Genomic DNA, 16512 nt, shown 5'->3' on the forward strand with positions numbered 1-16512 from the left:
ACACCATCCTGTCCTGTGTGCTTGCTTTGAGTTACGTGACGTGGGAAAGAGCTACACAGCATCCCCTCTTTCTTCATGGTGACGTTGCCCTCACTGCAGGCTGGTAGGAGTCCTTGCCAAAGGATTTTGTGTATTTGAGGGGACACTGGACTGGTCCTTGGAAGAGGATCACTGAATAAGGGGACCTCAGCATGCTGTGAAACTCTTGAGCTGGGGCTAAATGCAGTTGCAGTCTAGGAGGATAAGGGGCATTATCAGCTTGTTACTGCACTTTTTAGGTTGCGACTGTGGTTGGAGATGGGCTATTGGAATGGCTGAAGTCCAGAGCAGTTCATAGGGAGCCCAGCGCAGAAACATCTACCTCCCCGAGCTGGCCTGGAGCAGGTTGAGGGTTTATACCCCTGGGTGCAGAAGAGCCTGAACAGCACTGTCCTCCTTTCTAGTCTCAGCCATGCCGTCACGCACAAAAACACCAGTACAGGCAGGCTTGTCACCTCCGAGCCCCCGTAGGTCCCAGCAGAGCCGTTGGGCAGAGCTGGTCCCCATCCCCTCGCTCATCCAGCTTATCTCCGAGATAAAGCTGTGCAGCCTCCCTGACGTCAGTGCAGCATCCAGGAATCCCCCGCATGAAACCGCAGTGGCTTCGCCCCTGTTCTAATAGTGCGCATCGTTTGGGAGCCTCTGGCGCTCAGACGCAGGCACATCGTTGCTGCTCGCTTGCGGCACGTACTCCGGGAACCCCCGCCTGGGAAACGTGACTGTTGGAGCACATCCGCAAACCTCAAGAGCTGAAACGGAACCGGCCGAGTCAATTATATTATGGCTGAGATTCTCAAATAAACAGCACTTGATGAGTGCAGCGGGATGTTTAATAGCAGCCGCCTCAGCCCCCTGTGCCCCCTGCCTCCCCTAATCACTTCTAGAGGCAGCCCTACAATCTACAGCCAGGGAGGGGAGAGGCAGCGAGGCAGCATAATTTGTATTCCAGCTCTGCTACTGCTCCTAGTGCTTCCAAGAAGCGAGTAAAAATAGCACTCCATCATTTTGTAAATAATAGCTATCTCCTCACAGGCCCAGGGAGTCATGAGCACTTAAAAGAGAGATTGCGGGAGGGGGGGGACGTCTGCCTTGAGCCAGGGCCAGGAAGATGGACGTGGGGACTCGGAGGGGGGAACAGAGGAGAGCGGGTGGAATGGAAACCCTGAAGCACCTCAGGAGCAGCCACTGCTGCTTTACACCTTCTGCACACGCAGGGGAAGCAACCGACCCTGCTAACGTGGGGCTCGGGGTGGCAGGACCCGGCATTCCACACAGAGCTAATGCGGATGTTTATCGCCTGCGCAAGCAGCGAATTCTTGGAGAAGGAGAGGGGTAGCTTTTAAAGAGCGGGCAGGTGTAGGGAGTGCCATGGTAACACTGTGGGAAGGGATGTTACAGCTTTTGTTTTACATTTGCATCGCCGAGCTGCCCAGCTGCGGGGATTTCTGCAGGCGGGAGCAAGGCAGCGTTGCCTGGCAGGCAGGGATGGGGCTCTGTGCTGTGTGGGAGAAGGGGCAGCTCTGGTTCACCTGCAGCACCTTGCTCCTGCTCACATACTTGCTCCAGATGGTTTTAGAAACACAGCTGTGCTGAAGGTTGGGAATAAGCTGAGTTTATAAATGGGAAAAGCCTCCAGACAAGGGGATCAGCCTCAAACAAATGGCTTGGGAACATGGCATGCCACTGGGGTCTCTAAATTCTGCCCGTGTTCAATCCTTGAACCTGAAAATCTCTTGCTCTTCTAGTTTTGGGACTGCTTCAGGGTTTTCTTTTGCTTTCCTGGTCCCCATGTGGCAGCACCTTGGGACACGGTGAAGCTGAGCAACGTGGCTGATGGGTGCTTGTGCAGTGTGCCATGAGCAATACTGAGCCCTCCACTGGGCACCGGCGCGCCAGCCCACACCATTCCCAGCTGGAGCTGGGCTCTGGTCCTTGCTCCACTCTGGCTTCCGACCTGAACCAAGTCTCTCCTTTTTTGTTTCCCCAACTATAAAACAGGACTGGCAGCATGCGCCTGCCACCCCAGGAGGCTTGAAGGCTCAACTCACTTGTGCATGTAAAAAAAGCTTTGTGTCACAGGGAAGGATGATGCTAGGAAAGCAAAAATGCCATTTAATGTTTGCAGCAGGACTAGGGAAAGTGCCTAATCCTCTACAGTACAGTCCTTGTTTATTAAATCTTTGGTGAGAACTGGGCAAGACGGCCAAGCTGCAGTATGACTATGTCTGTGGATTGAGGAGATAAGGATTTCCCTGCCACGTCTCTGAGCGGAGGCAGGAGATGCTCCTCTCTCAACTTTGTCTTGCTGCAAAAGTAGGTGTAGTTTCTTCTTGTTCAGGCTCCGGGTGAGTAGGTGTGAGGGTAAGGAGTGGGGAGGCTGGCTGAATAGCTCCTGATTGCTCTGGAGGAGAAGGTCTGACCATCACAGAGCGATGAGCTCAGGCAGGGCTGCAAGCAGTGCGGGTGCTCTTGGCCTGTAGGATCACGGAGGAAGCAAATCTCTGAGACTGGAGCTTGCTCTGTGTTTTACTTATCTCTGGATTTCCCAGCTCTGCTGAAATCCCTGAATCCCTGCTTGCATAGCAATGATTTAATTTCAGAAATCCCTCCGGATCCCAGCCAAATCCTGCCCTTAGGAGCACACATTAACAGGGGAGGTTCAGTCTGGCTTTTGCCATGAGAGGTGCAGGGAGCCCATTTTCCAATCAAGAAGCCAGCAACCAAGAGAGCCCCCCCCAGCTTGTCACTGCAGCGGGAGCTGTCTTGCAGGCGCAAAGGGGTCCCACCGAGTTCAGAGGCTTCACGTGACCTGGCCCAGGGGGTACGTCTGCAGTCTGGAAATGGGGGATCCTCTTCAGACCCGAGCTGTAATTAATTATTAATATGAATAAATTATCAATATGGCTAAATCATTAATATTAATAAATTGATGACATTTGTTAATACCATTATCTTTGATTGGATTTGCCAGTAGATTGAAGGGGCGGAAGGGGTCTCTGGAGCTCTGTGAAAGCCAGGTTGCAGCATCATAAGAACGTAAAAAGGCTCATATAAAGATAGCAGGATCGTATCAAAAGGTGTCCAGACTAGTTCTGCATTTTAGCTCCTCACCACTTCCTGAATCCCTTCCTTGTGCTTGGACCTTGCGGATCACATTGTAAAGCATGGGTCCTTTCACGGACCCCTGTCCCTCTGCCCTCTCAGGTGCAGGGGACAATTCATTCTGCACTTCACAAGGGCTGGCTTCGCTGGCCATGGGCAGCCGTGGATCCTGATCTGATAACCGTGTCTTATCTTGGGCAAACTGAATGCCAAGAAGGGAGGAGGGGAGAGACAGTTTGTGTTTCCTCTAAAACGTAATTAGCTTTCTCTCACCACATGTGTTAGCGGAAAGAGCCTCACTTTCACTAAATGTTCTTCTCTGCTGTGTATCTCATTTGGGGTCTTGTTTGGAAAGAGGCAGAGAGAATACCCTGAGTGTTTAAGTCTTACAGAAGTAACTCATTTTGTTCAGGATGCTGTCTTGTAGGCTTCTGGGTGTTTCAGAAAGTGTACTGCATACATATTTCTCTTTAACCTTCTTTTTATCGCATCAAGACAAGATCAAAGGTTACTTATATAGCACAATAAATATCAGCCACAGGCTGCATCAGAAGCTTTCCAGCCGTAATAACTAAAGACATGTATACGTATATTTTAGCCATTAAGGAGAAAACCCTGCCAGAATGCATTATCTTATTTTTGGATGCAAAACTTTGAAGCACAAAACTAAGCTTCATAGTACTGCACAGTAACTGTCAGGGGACAGAAGGATTTCCATAACTGCACTGAGCAATGGGCCATCCAGGCTACTCGCAAAGCTGCTGCAGTGGCCAAAATGGGGTACTATGCATAAAACATCAACTCTTCTTTGGAGCTCTAAATTGGTTCTTTAATTGGGAAAGCAGCTCTTAGCCAGCTAATGCCATACAAAAGAAGCACAATGGCACGATCCCTAAAGTGGTGAGGATTTATGGTGACGTAGTGCTAAACTCAAGGCACCTCATCTATCATTTTTTCAGTTCAACCCAGTGGGCAGAGTGCAGGACCATGAATCTGGCAAATCGTGATCACTGTGTCTTGATTTCCCTGCAAAATGGGACAGCAGCAGAGATTTCAATTAGGAAACATGCCGAAATCGTAATGAAGTCAAGAATGAGAGCTGTATGTGCTCTTCGGCATGAATAATACCTGCTGGTGGCTGTGTTCTGCAAAGCACTTCAGTTTACCCTTACCTGAGGGCATGTGGTTAACTCAGCTGTTGGGCAGGAACTGGGGCTCTGTGGTTTTGCTGGGGCAGCGCCGCTGCCGTTCAGCCTCCGTGAGGGCAGCGCAGCCAGGGCACGGGGGAACGTGTGATGTGGGCGAGCAGCGGCTTTGCAAGAGCAGCCGCTCGCCAGGAGCGAGGCACTTAGGAGAACAGCAAACATGATGGCAGTAAAAGGCAATCAGGATATTGATTCTTTTTACATACAGATAAGCCTGAAGCTGTAACAAACCCAGGGTTTCCTAAAACTGGTGGAACATTGCTAGGCTGTTTATCAGGCTGGGAAGCACAAGGGGATTTCAGATTAAAAGGAGTTCCAAAGCATCGGGGCTTACCTTTGGATCTGTACCACATTCTGTATCGTGTAGCCGCATACATTTTGTAAATACGCATTGTCTGGCTGTGCGGGACGTATTCATCCTCAGTGTAAGCGTGGAATCAGAGATGGATTTGCCCAATTACAAGTGATAAAATCAGCCATTGCTGAGGGCACAGCAGAGAGCACGATGCCAGCTTGCTGAGGGTGCCTGATAGGAAAAACCACCACATAACAAAACCCAAACCCTTCCCTGTACAAGCAAATTCAGTTCTCTAATTGCTTTTTTCCCTTTTTTTTTGTCCCAGACAGCGTAACTGAAGTCAAGACAGACATTTACGTGACGAGTTTCGGCCCTGTCTCGGACACAGATATGGTAGGTGCCCACTGGCTGGTCACCTCACAGGGATGGCAGCCACAGCAGACGTGTCTGACCCTCATCCCTTGACAATTTGGACAAAAGCGGGATTTTCCTAAATGAACATGAGCAAGCATCCCAGCTGCCTGCCCGGGCAGAAGCGTGCCTGCGCCTCATCGTCTTCTCACGGGCCAGGCGAAGCTCAGTGCGGGTGGTAGGCAGGGATTGTTTCTCAGGTGCGTTTGGGCTTCTAGAAACCAACCGATAATGCCACCTTGGAGCGTCAATGTTTTTGCACTGCTCAAGCACGCTGCAGGCTTTAGGGGCTTTTTCTTTCCTGCAAGTGCAGTCTAATGAAATTGGGATGTTTGCCCACGGTACATAGCATGGTCCACCCATTACATACTTTGACAAATACCGCCACTGTAGCCAGCTTTCCTTGACCTGATAGTGCATTGAGGAAGGAGGGTGCTCCATGGGAAGAGGGGAGGGTGCCAGAATCAGGCCTGTTTTTGTGGCAGTGCCAGAAGAGAATGATTCACCATCAAACTGTCCTTAGTGCTTGAACCAGAAGGGAGGCAAACGAGAAAAAAGAAGAAGAGTGAACTGATTGCAATATTTTGACATGTTCAGGGAAAATTATTAATGAAAAGGCCTGAGGTCTGAATTTAGGCTTGTATTCCCACAACAGTTTGTCTTCTAATTAAAACAGGACTGTGGAGCATAATTAATAGTGAGCTTTCTCAACAGCACTTCTTGCTGCTTGTATTCCACATGCACCCAGGCGCACAGGGGAAAGTTGGCCGTTGATGGTCGCTCAATGTTTCAGGGGTGCCACGTGAGGACAGTCCTGCATTCAGGACTATGCGTCCAGTTCCAGAGGTGACCAGTGGAAGAGTCCTGGCCTTGGAGGGAGCCCACTTCAGAGAGGGAGCAGGCATTGCTCTCAGCAGCTGGGTCAGGCAGGAGCAATGATCTGCGACTGTCATGGCCCCTCCAGAGCTGGGAGGGTTTCCTTTTCCATGCTCACATGGCCATGAACTGCCCCACTTCAGCTGCCCCACTGACAGTCCTGTGCTAGCAAGTGGAGCAGTTGGGGGAGAATAAAATCTCCGTGTTTCATTGAGGTGCTAGCCCCATCACGCGACCCCACGTTGCTTTCGGAAGACTGCTCTCTCCAGGGTTGGAAGTTAACTTGATGTCAGCGTAGCCAAGAGTATTAATCTCATCTGAGTTCTCTCTCTTATCTCGCTTGCTTTCTTACCACAGCGGAGACCCATAATACATTCAGCAATCTTAGCCCTTGGGGAGTATCTGATAATTAGTTCCAAGGTGGAGCATATTTGATTAAGGGAGTGTGTATAATGAACTGTGAAGAAGAAATATGAAGTACTGAAAGGAGGAAGGTATTCTCTGCAATGTGATTTGACAAAATGAATTAAAAATTAGGAAGACAGTTAAAGAATAATAAATTATTTCCTCCTCGCGTGCTTTAGTTCCATGTATTTTACAAATGCATAGCAAAGGTGTTCTAGCATGCTGTTCTGGTGCTAAAGGCACCCAGAAATGTGAGAGAGAGAAGCCCCGTCTCCTTGGGAAGCGTGGGGAGCGCCCGCTCTTCTGCAGCGGTTTCTTTCATCTCGGGAGTGGGGAAGTCCCTCCTTCCCCGCTCGCATCTGCCTGGTGATCTCGCTCCCGTCCCTCCCACAGCCATTACTCACTGCCATGGAAAGCCGCTCCTGCGCATCTTGATGCAGACAGAGACTGTAATTACGATGATGGAGGAGAGGCAGGTAAAGCTGCTGTGGAGAGCGGAGGAGAGCAGCTGGTAACGAAGCGTGGAGGAGGACGTGTAGACCTTTTCCCTGAGATGCTCTAAGGGACTTCTGATCTCTCTTTCAGTTTCGTTTGGAAAGTAGAGCCTGATAAGACCTGACATATGCCTGAATCTTCGGTGGTGAGCTCTTGCAGCTTTGCCTCAGTCCCCAGGAAACTGAAAAAAAAACCAACAAAAAAGTTCGAGGGAGTTTTATGCTTTGGTGGATGGACTCTGGAGGCAGACTCCTGTCTAATGTTTTTGGTCATTTCTTTAAGGCGGAGAAGGGCATTACGTAGAACTAAGTGTGCTCTTTGGAAGGGGTGACTTAGGAATGGTGCTCTCATGGAAAGAAGTATAGAAAAGAGGGGAAGAATCTGAACATGACTTCTCTTTTCTTTGCAAATGTTTCCTTAGCAGAAAAGAAGAAAAACAGGGACTGGGAAGTTGTTACAAAAGTTTTGCTTCTTTGTTTGTTTGTTTTAATAGGAACAGGGAGTTCTGAAGAAGGTAGATGACTCTTCTCCTGATAAGGACTTTTCCCAAACGTACCTCCTGGGACTGCACACAGGCTCACTCTTTTGGTTTTATCCCTTTACTGAGCGTAAAACCAGAAAGCGAAGATCACTTCCGTGAAGGGGCAGAATATCTTGTAAAGGGCAGAGCCGGTGGGAACGTAGTATCTTCTCTTTCCTCCCCCCAGCCAGGCTCCAGAAACTTCATATGTGAGCAGGAGTGGCCAGGGAGCAGGGATGAATTCCTTTACCAAGATGCTTTCATTCAGCTGCCATCTGCTGCAAAACCTGTAGGAATTTCTGTGACCTATGGGAAACTGATGTGCAGCAGCTTTTAAATGCTGCTGAGAAGAGCTGCAGGAAAGTAATCACTCACAGTGATAAGTTCAGTTGGTCCTGCAGCCTCCAGTAACCCGTAAATAAAGACTATGAATCTGCAACGGCAGGGGAAGCAAGCTGGGACAGACAGATTTTTTGAAGGCCCCATCTCTGAAAGCCTCATGAGCTAATGAGATCCTTCATTAGCAAGAGGAGGTGTGTGTCGTAAAGCTGAGCAGTGGTGCAGCTCGTGCTGACAGGCTGAAGACTTCACCTCAAGTGACATGGACCCTCAGAAGACAGCGGTGGCTCAGGTCACAGGGAACAGCAGTCCCTTACACCAGGCACGGGACAGACTGATTTAGTTTTGCCTCGGAGTGGCCATGGAGCTGTAATACCTTTGCTGCTTGGTCACGTAGTTTCTGAGGCTCACACACTGAGCGAGGAGCTGGCCCTGGCTGCAGTGTTTCAAAGAGATGAATTCTAATTGCCCCAACTGGAATTTGGCCTAGGAAATGGGTTTCTACGCTAGCTGAAAGAAGAAAAAAATTGAAAAAAAAGAAAAAAGGGAAAAAATAGGAAAAAGAAGAAAAAGAAAAGAAAGTCACAGGATCTTGTAATGCAAGTTTGTGAGGTCCTTGATTCAATGCTTTAGCATTCTAGACATGGCCTGGGGAACAAAATAACATTAAGACAATGTCATGAAACTATTTTTTTTTATGAGCAGCGGTATAATTATCAGTGTCCTGGCCAAATTCCATCTCCAGGAACTTTATTTTTGCCTTTTTAAATTCCCATGTAGCTGCACACAGTGGTTCCTTCCCCTGAAACATCTGGATGCAGGTGGTGGTGCAGCAGGGATACCCCAGGACTGGCCACTGGCCACTGTAGGCTGTATTGCAGCTTGTCTGCAACGGTCAGAAACACTGAAGCGCAAATTTTGGTGTCATATGTAAGTCATTATACAAAATGTGGTAAATGCCCTCTGTCCTCCACAGATTTTTCCACTGCCATTAATCCCTACTTCTTGTGGCATCATGCTTCATGCCAACCAAGACATGCCAAAACACACTATACTCAATGACTGAAGATATTTACCATTTCTTGAAGCAGCTTGTTTGCAATGAAGAGCTGAGTAAAACAGGACTTATTTTTCTCTCATTTCTCCACAAAGGAATACACTATTGATGTCTTTTTCCGGCAGTCCTGGAGAGATGAAAGGCTGAAGTTTGATGGTCCCATGAAAATACTTCCCCTGAACAACCTGCTGGCCAGTAAGATCTGGACTCCTGATACCTTCTTCCACAACGGGAAGAAATCTGTCGCCCATAACATGACAACACCCAACAAGCTGCTGCGCCTGGTAGACAATGGCACCCTCCTGTACACCATGAGGTAAGTTTGTGTCTTCTGGGCCAGTGTCTTCCAGGTCCCTATACACATGCAGGCAAGGATGGGACCTCAGTGGACATTACAGCAGGGTTAGTGCAGACTTCCACTGTATCTGTTAGCACACTTGAGTCTTACCCTGCTGCTTTCTCTGCTCTCCTTGTTTCCTACCTATGTAGCACCGCTGATCCTTGACTTAAGCACATTTTTACAGGTAGCTTTTTTCTCATCATTCACGTTGATTTTTTTCTTTTATGTGATGAGGTAGAAGTGTTAGGATCTATCATTTGTGGAGTTGGTGTACTACCTGACTTATTTTTGTTTCTGACCTCTGATGGGATATGAAGTCAGGTTTCCAGTATTGGCAGGGGGACATTAGGATGGGAGAATTTGTTGTTCTCCAGCAGCTTGAGAACAAATCTAAGTTTGTTCCATGTTTCACTGGAGCTGTTTGAAACAACGAAAGAGCCAAGCTTGCTTGTGAGAACAATGAGTTTTTTCTCTTACTTCATGGAATCAAAAATCCAAGTCTGTGTAATCAATGCACATCGTTAGGAAAAACCCCACCAGTTTATTAAAAACTGTGCTTTGGAGGTGCCAGGTTTGGAGAGACTTTGGAAGTTCTCAGTTTAACCCAGCCCATGTTGTCCCCAGCTGAGCTTTTAGTGGTAGCCCTGCAGCATGAGACCTCAGACCCCTGACCCACAGTGATACAGCCTGTGCAACCCCACTGTGAGCTCCATCAACTGGGGCCTTCCTTCTAAAACATGAGTCGCTGTTGGGGAACCATGCTTGGGCAGTCATCTCTGGATGTCTCAAGAACAGCCCTGGTACACACATTTATCACTAAGCTGCAACAGGTGGAGACCATGAAGAGAAATGCCTTTGGGTTAATTGTACATTCCTTCTGGAACGATGCAGATATTCCTGTATGGTTGTAAGCTATTCACTCAAATAATGTTTGCCACCTGGAGTTGAGGTACTAATTTGCCTTCTGAGGTAAATGGGCTCATAAATGAAACAAGAAGCTACTCATAGATGCACAAGAAAAGTACTGAGTTGGTTTTGGAAAGATGTAAGTCTTTTTTTTAAAAATTTACTTTCTCTGCCTCTGTCTTCAAGTTGATCCTAACTAATAACAGGCTTCATTGTGGATTCTGTGCTGAGATGCTGCACTTTCACCTCTGTTTTTTGAGGACCAGACCGTTCATCTCTACATAGTTAAGCTGACTGTGAATCTACATAGTGTCAGCAAGTTTTACAGCCTACATTGATAAACAATGCTCTGCTTTTGTGCAGCAGTTCTCAAATATGAGCTAATCACACCAGTGCCCTGGGGGTTTAGGTCTCCACACATCAGTGATCTCACGTTACTGAGGCAGATGGGGTAAATGAAAGGAGAAGCCCAGCTTGACTTACGGGCTTGGTTCTGCTCCCGGCTCTCTGACCTGCATGAGGATGACTAACACTCCCCCAGTTTGTATCGTTGTTCTGACTGTAAAGTATTATAGGAGCTACTGGCATAAGACAGCAAAGGAAAGGACTCAATTTCAGGGCTTTTATATCATTTCACTTTATTCAGGAAACAGCCATTAGCTTCAGCAAGTTTCGTGTGACTGAGAAAGTATTGGATTTAATTTTCTACTTAGAGCTGGGCAGGTGCCAGGGTGGCAGCTTCATGAGGCTCTTGGAAATGAGCTTCCTGAAGAAAATGAAGTCATGGGATTTTTTAAATAAGTTCAACACATCCTTCAATTTAGCTGTCTCCCAAAGAAGGGAGGAATGAAGAAGCGTCTGGACCTCCCTTGGCGTATGCTCCTGCCCCACTTAAATGTACCTCTAGCGCTTTATGAGAGCCCACTAAGAGATACCCAAAGGTTGAGGGTTTGATACGAGGCTTTTGGTCACGTGTTGTATTGCACAGTACCAGGAGCTGTATTGCATGGAAATCTTTTCCTTACCTAGCACAGACTGCTGTTGTGCGGCTCTGTGTGAAGCTAACCTGGTGGGGCTCTGGGCAGTATTGGACCAGACTGATGCTGGAGATGTGGTTAGAGTGGGCCAGATGGCCATCTGGAAAGCACTGCCCACTGCACAGGGCATTGTGTCAGGGGCAAAGCAAGGCTTCTCTGGCTTTGCCGTTCAACACATCCAGAATGGGATGTCTGTCCTGGTGCCTGGGATGATTGCCCTTCTCCCTGCTGCTGAAGGAAATGCGTTCTTCATTAAGGTTGGAAAGACCTTTAAGATCATCAAGTCCAACTGTCAACCCAATACCGCAATGCCCACTAAACCATGTCCCGAAGTGCCACACCTACATGTTTTTTGAACACCTCCAGTGAGGTGACTCCGCCACGGCCCTGGGCAGCCTGTTCCAAAGTTTGACCACTCAGTAAAGAAATTTTTCCTAATATCTAGTCTAAACCTCCCCTGGTGAGACTTGAGGCCGTTTCCTCTCATCCTATCACTAGTAACTTGGGAGAAGAGACCAACACCCACCTCACCACAGCCTCCTTTCAGGTAGTTGTAGAGAGCGATAAGGTCTCCCCTCAGTTTCCTCTTCTCCAGACTAAACAACCCCAGTTCCCTCACATTTTAGAAGAGGCCACAGTAAAGCAAAGTCCTCACTGTGCCTCTTGTCCCATCTCCCAGGTGCTGCCCAGAGGAGATGCTAAGGAAAGAGGCAGGCATCCGGACGGTTCCTCCCTTTCCAGGAGGACCCTCCTGGAAGGGAGGACCCGCTCCTCATAAGACTTGTTCTCCAGACCCCTCACCAGTTTCCTTGCCCTTCTCTGGACACGCTCGAGCACCTCAACATCCTTCTTGTAGTGAGGGGCCCAAAACTGAACACAGTATTCGAGGTGCAACCTCACCAGTGCCGAGTACAGGGGCACAATCACTTCCCTACTCCTGCTGGCCACACTATTTCTGATACAGGCCAGGATGCTGTTGGCCTTCTTGGCCACCTGGGCACACTGCTGGCTCATATTCAGCTGGCTGTCAGCCAGCACCCCCAGGTCCTTTTCTGCCGGGCTGCTCTCCAGCCACTCCTCCTCAAGCCTGTAGCATTGCATGGGGTTGTTGTGACCCAAGTGCAGGACCCTGCACTTGGCCTTATTAACCTCATACAGTTGACCTCAGCCCATCGATCCAGCCTGTCCAGATCCCTCTGCAGAGCCTTCCTGCCCTCCAGCAGATCAACACTCCCACCCAACTTGATGTCATCTGCAAACTTCCTGAGGGAGCACTCGATCCCCTCATCCAGATCATCTATAAAGATACTGAACAGAACTGGCCCTAAAACTGAACCCTGGGGAACACCACTTGTGACCAGCCCACAGCTGGATTTAACTCCGTTCACTACAAATCTCTGGGCTTAGCTGTCCAGCCAGTTCTTTACCCAGCGAAGGGTACACCTGGTGTACCCAAGCCACGAGCTGCCAGTTTCTCCAGGAGAATGCTGTGGGAGACACTGTCAAAGGCTTTACTAGAGTCCAGGTAGACAACATCCATATCCCTCATCCACTAGGTGGGTCACCTGATCATAGAAGGAGATCAGGTTGGTCAAGCAGAACCTGCCTTTCATGAACCTGTGCTGGCAGGGCCTGATCCCTTGGTTGTCCTGCACATGCCCTGTGAGCACCCTCAGGATGAACCTCTCCATAATCTTCCCTGATGATGATGATGATGATGATAATGGTATCACCTTGCCTTGTTAAGTGCTTTGAAACCCCCCAGGAAAAAGCTAGAAGGAGACTCGTGTTTTATGTCCAAGTGGCCCATTTGCTGTTCTCCCCCATGCCCAGGGGCATGCACATTCCATATGTGTCCTTCTCAAAGGAAGAAGCAGGACCACAAAGCCAATTGCAGCCCCACACAGCTGACATCCAGCAAAGTGCAAATCCCAAAGAGGCACGCTCTGTGCTGCTGACTAGAGAGTGAGCTTGGACCTCCACCAGATTTCCCCTGGACTGGCAGGACTGCCCAGGTGATCCCTTGCAGGCTCAGTCTAGGCTGGTACATTGCCATGCAGTTTGACTCTGAAACATATCCTGTTCCTTTACCTTGTACCAGCCAATGTCCTTGAGGGATCAGGTTTGCTGATGTGCAATGAGAGGCATGTCTTTTGCTATTTATCCTGCTGTGAAAGCCAACTTCTCTTAGTCAAGGCTTACATTTATAGATGAAGTTGCTCTGGTGGAACAGGAACTCTGACACATGCATCCAGCAAAATTACACCTGTGTGACAATATTTATAGCTCCTGGAGAGAGCCTCTTTATCATTGACCTGAGCTTCAAGGAGTCGCACACCAGCTGTAGCTGAGCGTCCTGAGATTTCCTTTAGTCAGGGCATGGCCTCCTCACGGATCGGTGCAACATCACGATGCAAACATCTAATCACTGACTGAGGCCTTGGCACCTGGGTGACAAGATGGCCTTTGCGACTGCGGCACAAAATTGCATTTCTCTATTCCCCTCCTTCTGGCTGCTGAGGAAGGGACAGGATTGCTGATCCCTCTGCCTCTTCCCCACTACTCCAGCTGCCTTAGAGGGCATGGGGAACACAGTTTTATTATGTAGCCCTACCTCTGCAGTCTTGTTCGTGGAGCTCCTACAAGATCCAAGTAGTTCACAAAAACCCAGTTAGGGCCTCAAAGATCTGGTGTCAGACCTGAGTACAACAAATTGGCAGTTGAGTGTGGATTTACATAAGGTACAGACGAAAACTCAGCTACTGCGGCAATCTCTGGATGTACTCTCTGGTTTGAATTGTGTGGGGCACATAGATGATGTTCTGGTTCTTCCTGGCCTTGAAGCATATAAAAATAATGAAAGCCTAATGCTGTGCCAATGGGATTCAACTCTGTGAATCCAGGCTTTAAGGAGCTGCTCTGCTTTTCACAGGAACCGTGAGGGTGGCATGTTGAGGCGTTGTGGTTATTGTCAGAGTGGTTCCCAGACAATATGCTCAAGTTACACACTCAAAGGGTGTTTTCTTTAACTGCCAGGCTGACAGATTCAGCTGCATTCCCAAAAACTTTGCCTCAGGAACCTGTATTGCTAAAGACAATGTGAAGCCCTTAGCGGCAGCACGCGAGCACTTGGGAAGGAGGGTCGGTGAACCCCCGGGTGAGACAGAGGCAGAACAGGAGGGAAAGCTGAGTACAAAGGCACCCAGGACATGTGCAGTCCTACCGGGGCTGTTGAACCCCAGATAACAAGTCCTGTACCTACTGTGGCATGCTCAGGGGTTTGAGCTTCCCAGGCTGCTTTTTGAAATCACAGAGCTTTGCAGTGTCTTTCCCAGGAAAGGCTTTGGGTTGTCTTTACTGCCTGTTCTTTTTAACCCCCAGGCAGCTTGTGAGAGCTGTAGGCTGGAGCTTGCCAGACCCTTCCACACGATGGAGGTGCAACCATCATCCTCCTTTCTGCCAGAGCAGCAGCTGGGACATCCCAGCACCAGCTCCTCTGGCTGGTACAGAGTGGCAGCTATTTGGCTGCATCGCACATCAGGGCTGATCCTAGACAGCAGCATAAACAGACCCAAGCTGCTAAACATGCAAGCAGACAAATAGACGAGATGAGATTTGTACAGCCTGCTTTTCCCTGCCTTACAGATTCCAGAGTGGATCCGAAGGCAGAAATTACCTATTTTCCAGGCTTGGTTTTGTGCAGGCAGAATTTTGTAAGGAAGCTGTCCCGGGAGGGGGAAATTTTCAGAGATAGCATTACCTTGCTGCATTTCTGCCATCATGGGCTGAAATCTCCAGGGGCTGGGGGAGGATGCAAAGTGAATTCAGTGCTTTCAGATCCAGCACGAGGATCCTAGAAGCAATTTGGCTTTCAAGCTCAAACCCCAGCAATTAAACCTAACCTACATTCTCACACAGCCTAAACCGTAAACACTATTCAGCCTGACTGTGGTTATTAGTGAATCTCCTAGAGCAGAAATCAGGACAAAACTCAAGCAATATCCCTGGCAGAAACAGTCGGTTCTGCTGTGCAGGGTGCTGTCATGTTTTTGTACCACACACACACCAAGGGATTATTACATTTGCGTCCCAGAAATTGGACTGAGACTCTCGCTCATCCTGCAGCACGGCGCAGGTAACGACAGGGGCTCTAATGACACATCAAAGGCTTTGCTAAGCTCCCGGTAACCATGAGAACGAAGCCGAAGTGGTTTCTTGTACCGTCAGCCCTAAGAGAGGTATGTTTAGCCTGATTCACGCTTCTTGCCATTGTGTTGAGCTGTTCAAAGGACTTCCCATGACTTTAAAGAGAAAAACATGGTTTCTGTCCTGGATGTTCCACTTTAGGTGCCATTGTGCCAGCAAAGTGAAGAGAAAACATGAGGAGTTTGAGGTTTGATTTCAAGACAGTTCTGCATAAGTTACTGCTAGCGTGATGTGCCATTGCGGTGAATGTGCCACTCGGACAGGTGCGATTGCTGGCAGCTTGGCTATTTTTCACATGCTGTTTAGGCTTTATAATAACATTTCAGGGCTCAGATGGCTGGACCTGAAGAGGGCATTGGAGCAAAGAAGCAAACCTCTGTGGCTAGCTGGCCATAAACTCCCTTGCACAGGGAAGGGGGCAAAGATGAGAAATTCTGCAACAGGCCTTTTTAGCCAAATGCTGCAGAGGCTGTGGTAATTGTCTGGGAAGCGAGATACATCCCTCTTAGTTTGACATTTCGACATTTCATTAGGCAAAGCATATGGTGCTGAGAAGTCCTTCGCCAGCAACAGGAGGTGGCGGGGAAGGCCAGCGGAGCAGGGGAGCGGAAGGGGAAAGTGGGGCATTCTTCTGAGCAGTGATTGATTCCACAGCTCACCTAAATACCTCTGCTAATTAGTGCTCAGAAAGATAAGTGCGTGCAAGAGAGGCTGCAGGAGAGGGGCGAACGATGGCTGAGGGATGTGGGGGGCAGAGGGGTGAGCAGCAGTGCACGCACTCTGGTCATGGGCAGGGCATCCTGGGGAGCCAGCACACCCCGGCACCTGCGGGGGCAAAGCGAAGGGGTTTCAGGCAAGGGAGAACACCTGGGAGGGGGAATGCCTGTATGGCTTCCCTCTTCGCCAGGGAAGCTGACTCCCTTCATGTGTTACCTGTGAACGTGCTGACTTCTGGCTGGCTGAAGTTGCTGAACCAGACTCAGCCCGCTGGAATGATATGGCATTTTCTTTCTTATTTAGTTTCAGGAGACTTAAAAGCACCTTTAGTTGTAAGTGGAGAAGTGGCAGATTAGGCTGCTTTTTCAGTGGTTAATGGATTTATTGGGGGGTTGTTTACTGAGTCAGCTAATAAAACACACCTTAGATTTAAAATGCAATTGGTGCATTCCCACACACCTCTGGTGATCCAGCATCTGTATAAAGTTGTCTCCTTCCCTTGACAGCACTTGCTTTTGTTGCCCATGGCCTGGAGAGGGCAAGAGAATATGGCCAAGAC

At 48.8% G+C, this 16512-nt stretch overlaps 1 protein-coding gene across 1 annotated transcript in view; it reads left to right on the plus strand.

Moving 5' to 3' along the window:
• The window catches only part of LOC309408414 (gamma-aminobutyric acid receptor subunit alpha-3-like), a gene marked incomplete at its 3' end in the record, with an annotated part of 71090 nt that overhangs the window by 33031 nt on the left and 21547 nt on the right, over positions 1-16512 (plus strand). The window contains exons 4-5 of the mRNA XM_082004229.1: positions 4970-5037; positions 8843-9063. Of these exons, the coding sequence (XP_081860355.1) occupies positions 4970-5037; positions 8843-9063 (289 nt within the window). The remainder of the gene's footprint in view (positions 1-4969; positions 5038-8842; positions 9064-16512) is intronic.

Source organism: Phaethon aethereus, assembly GCF_964289735.1.
Source record: "Phaethon aethereus genome assembly, chromosome: 10".
NCBI lineage: Eukaryota > Metazoa > Chordata > Aves > Phaethontiformes > Phaethontidae > Phaethon > Phaethon aethereus.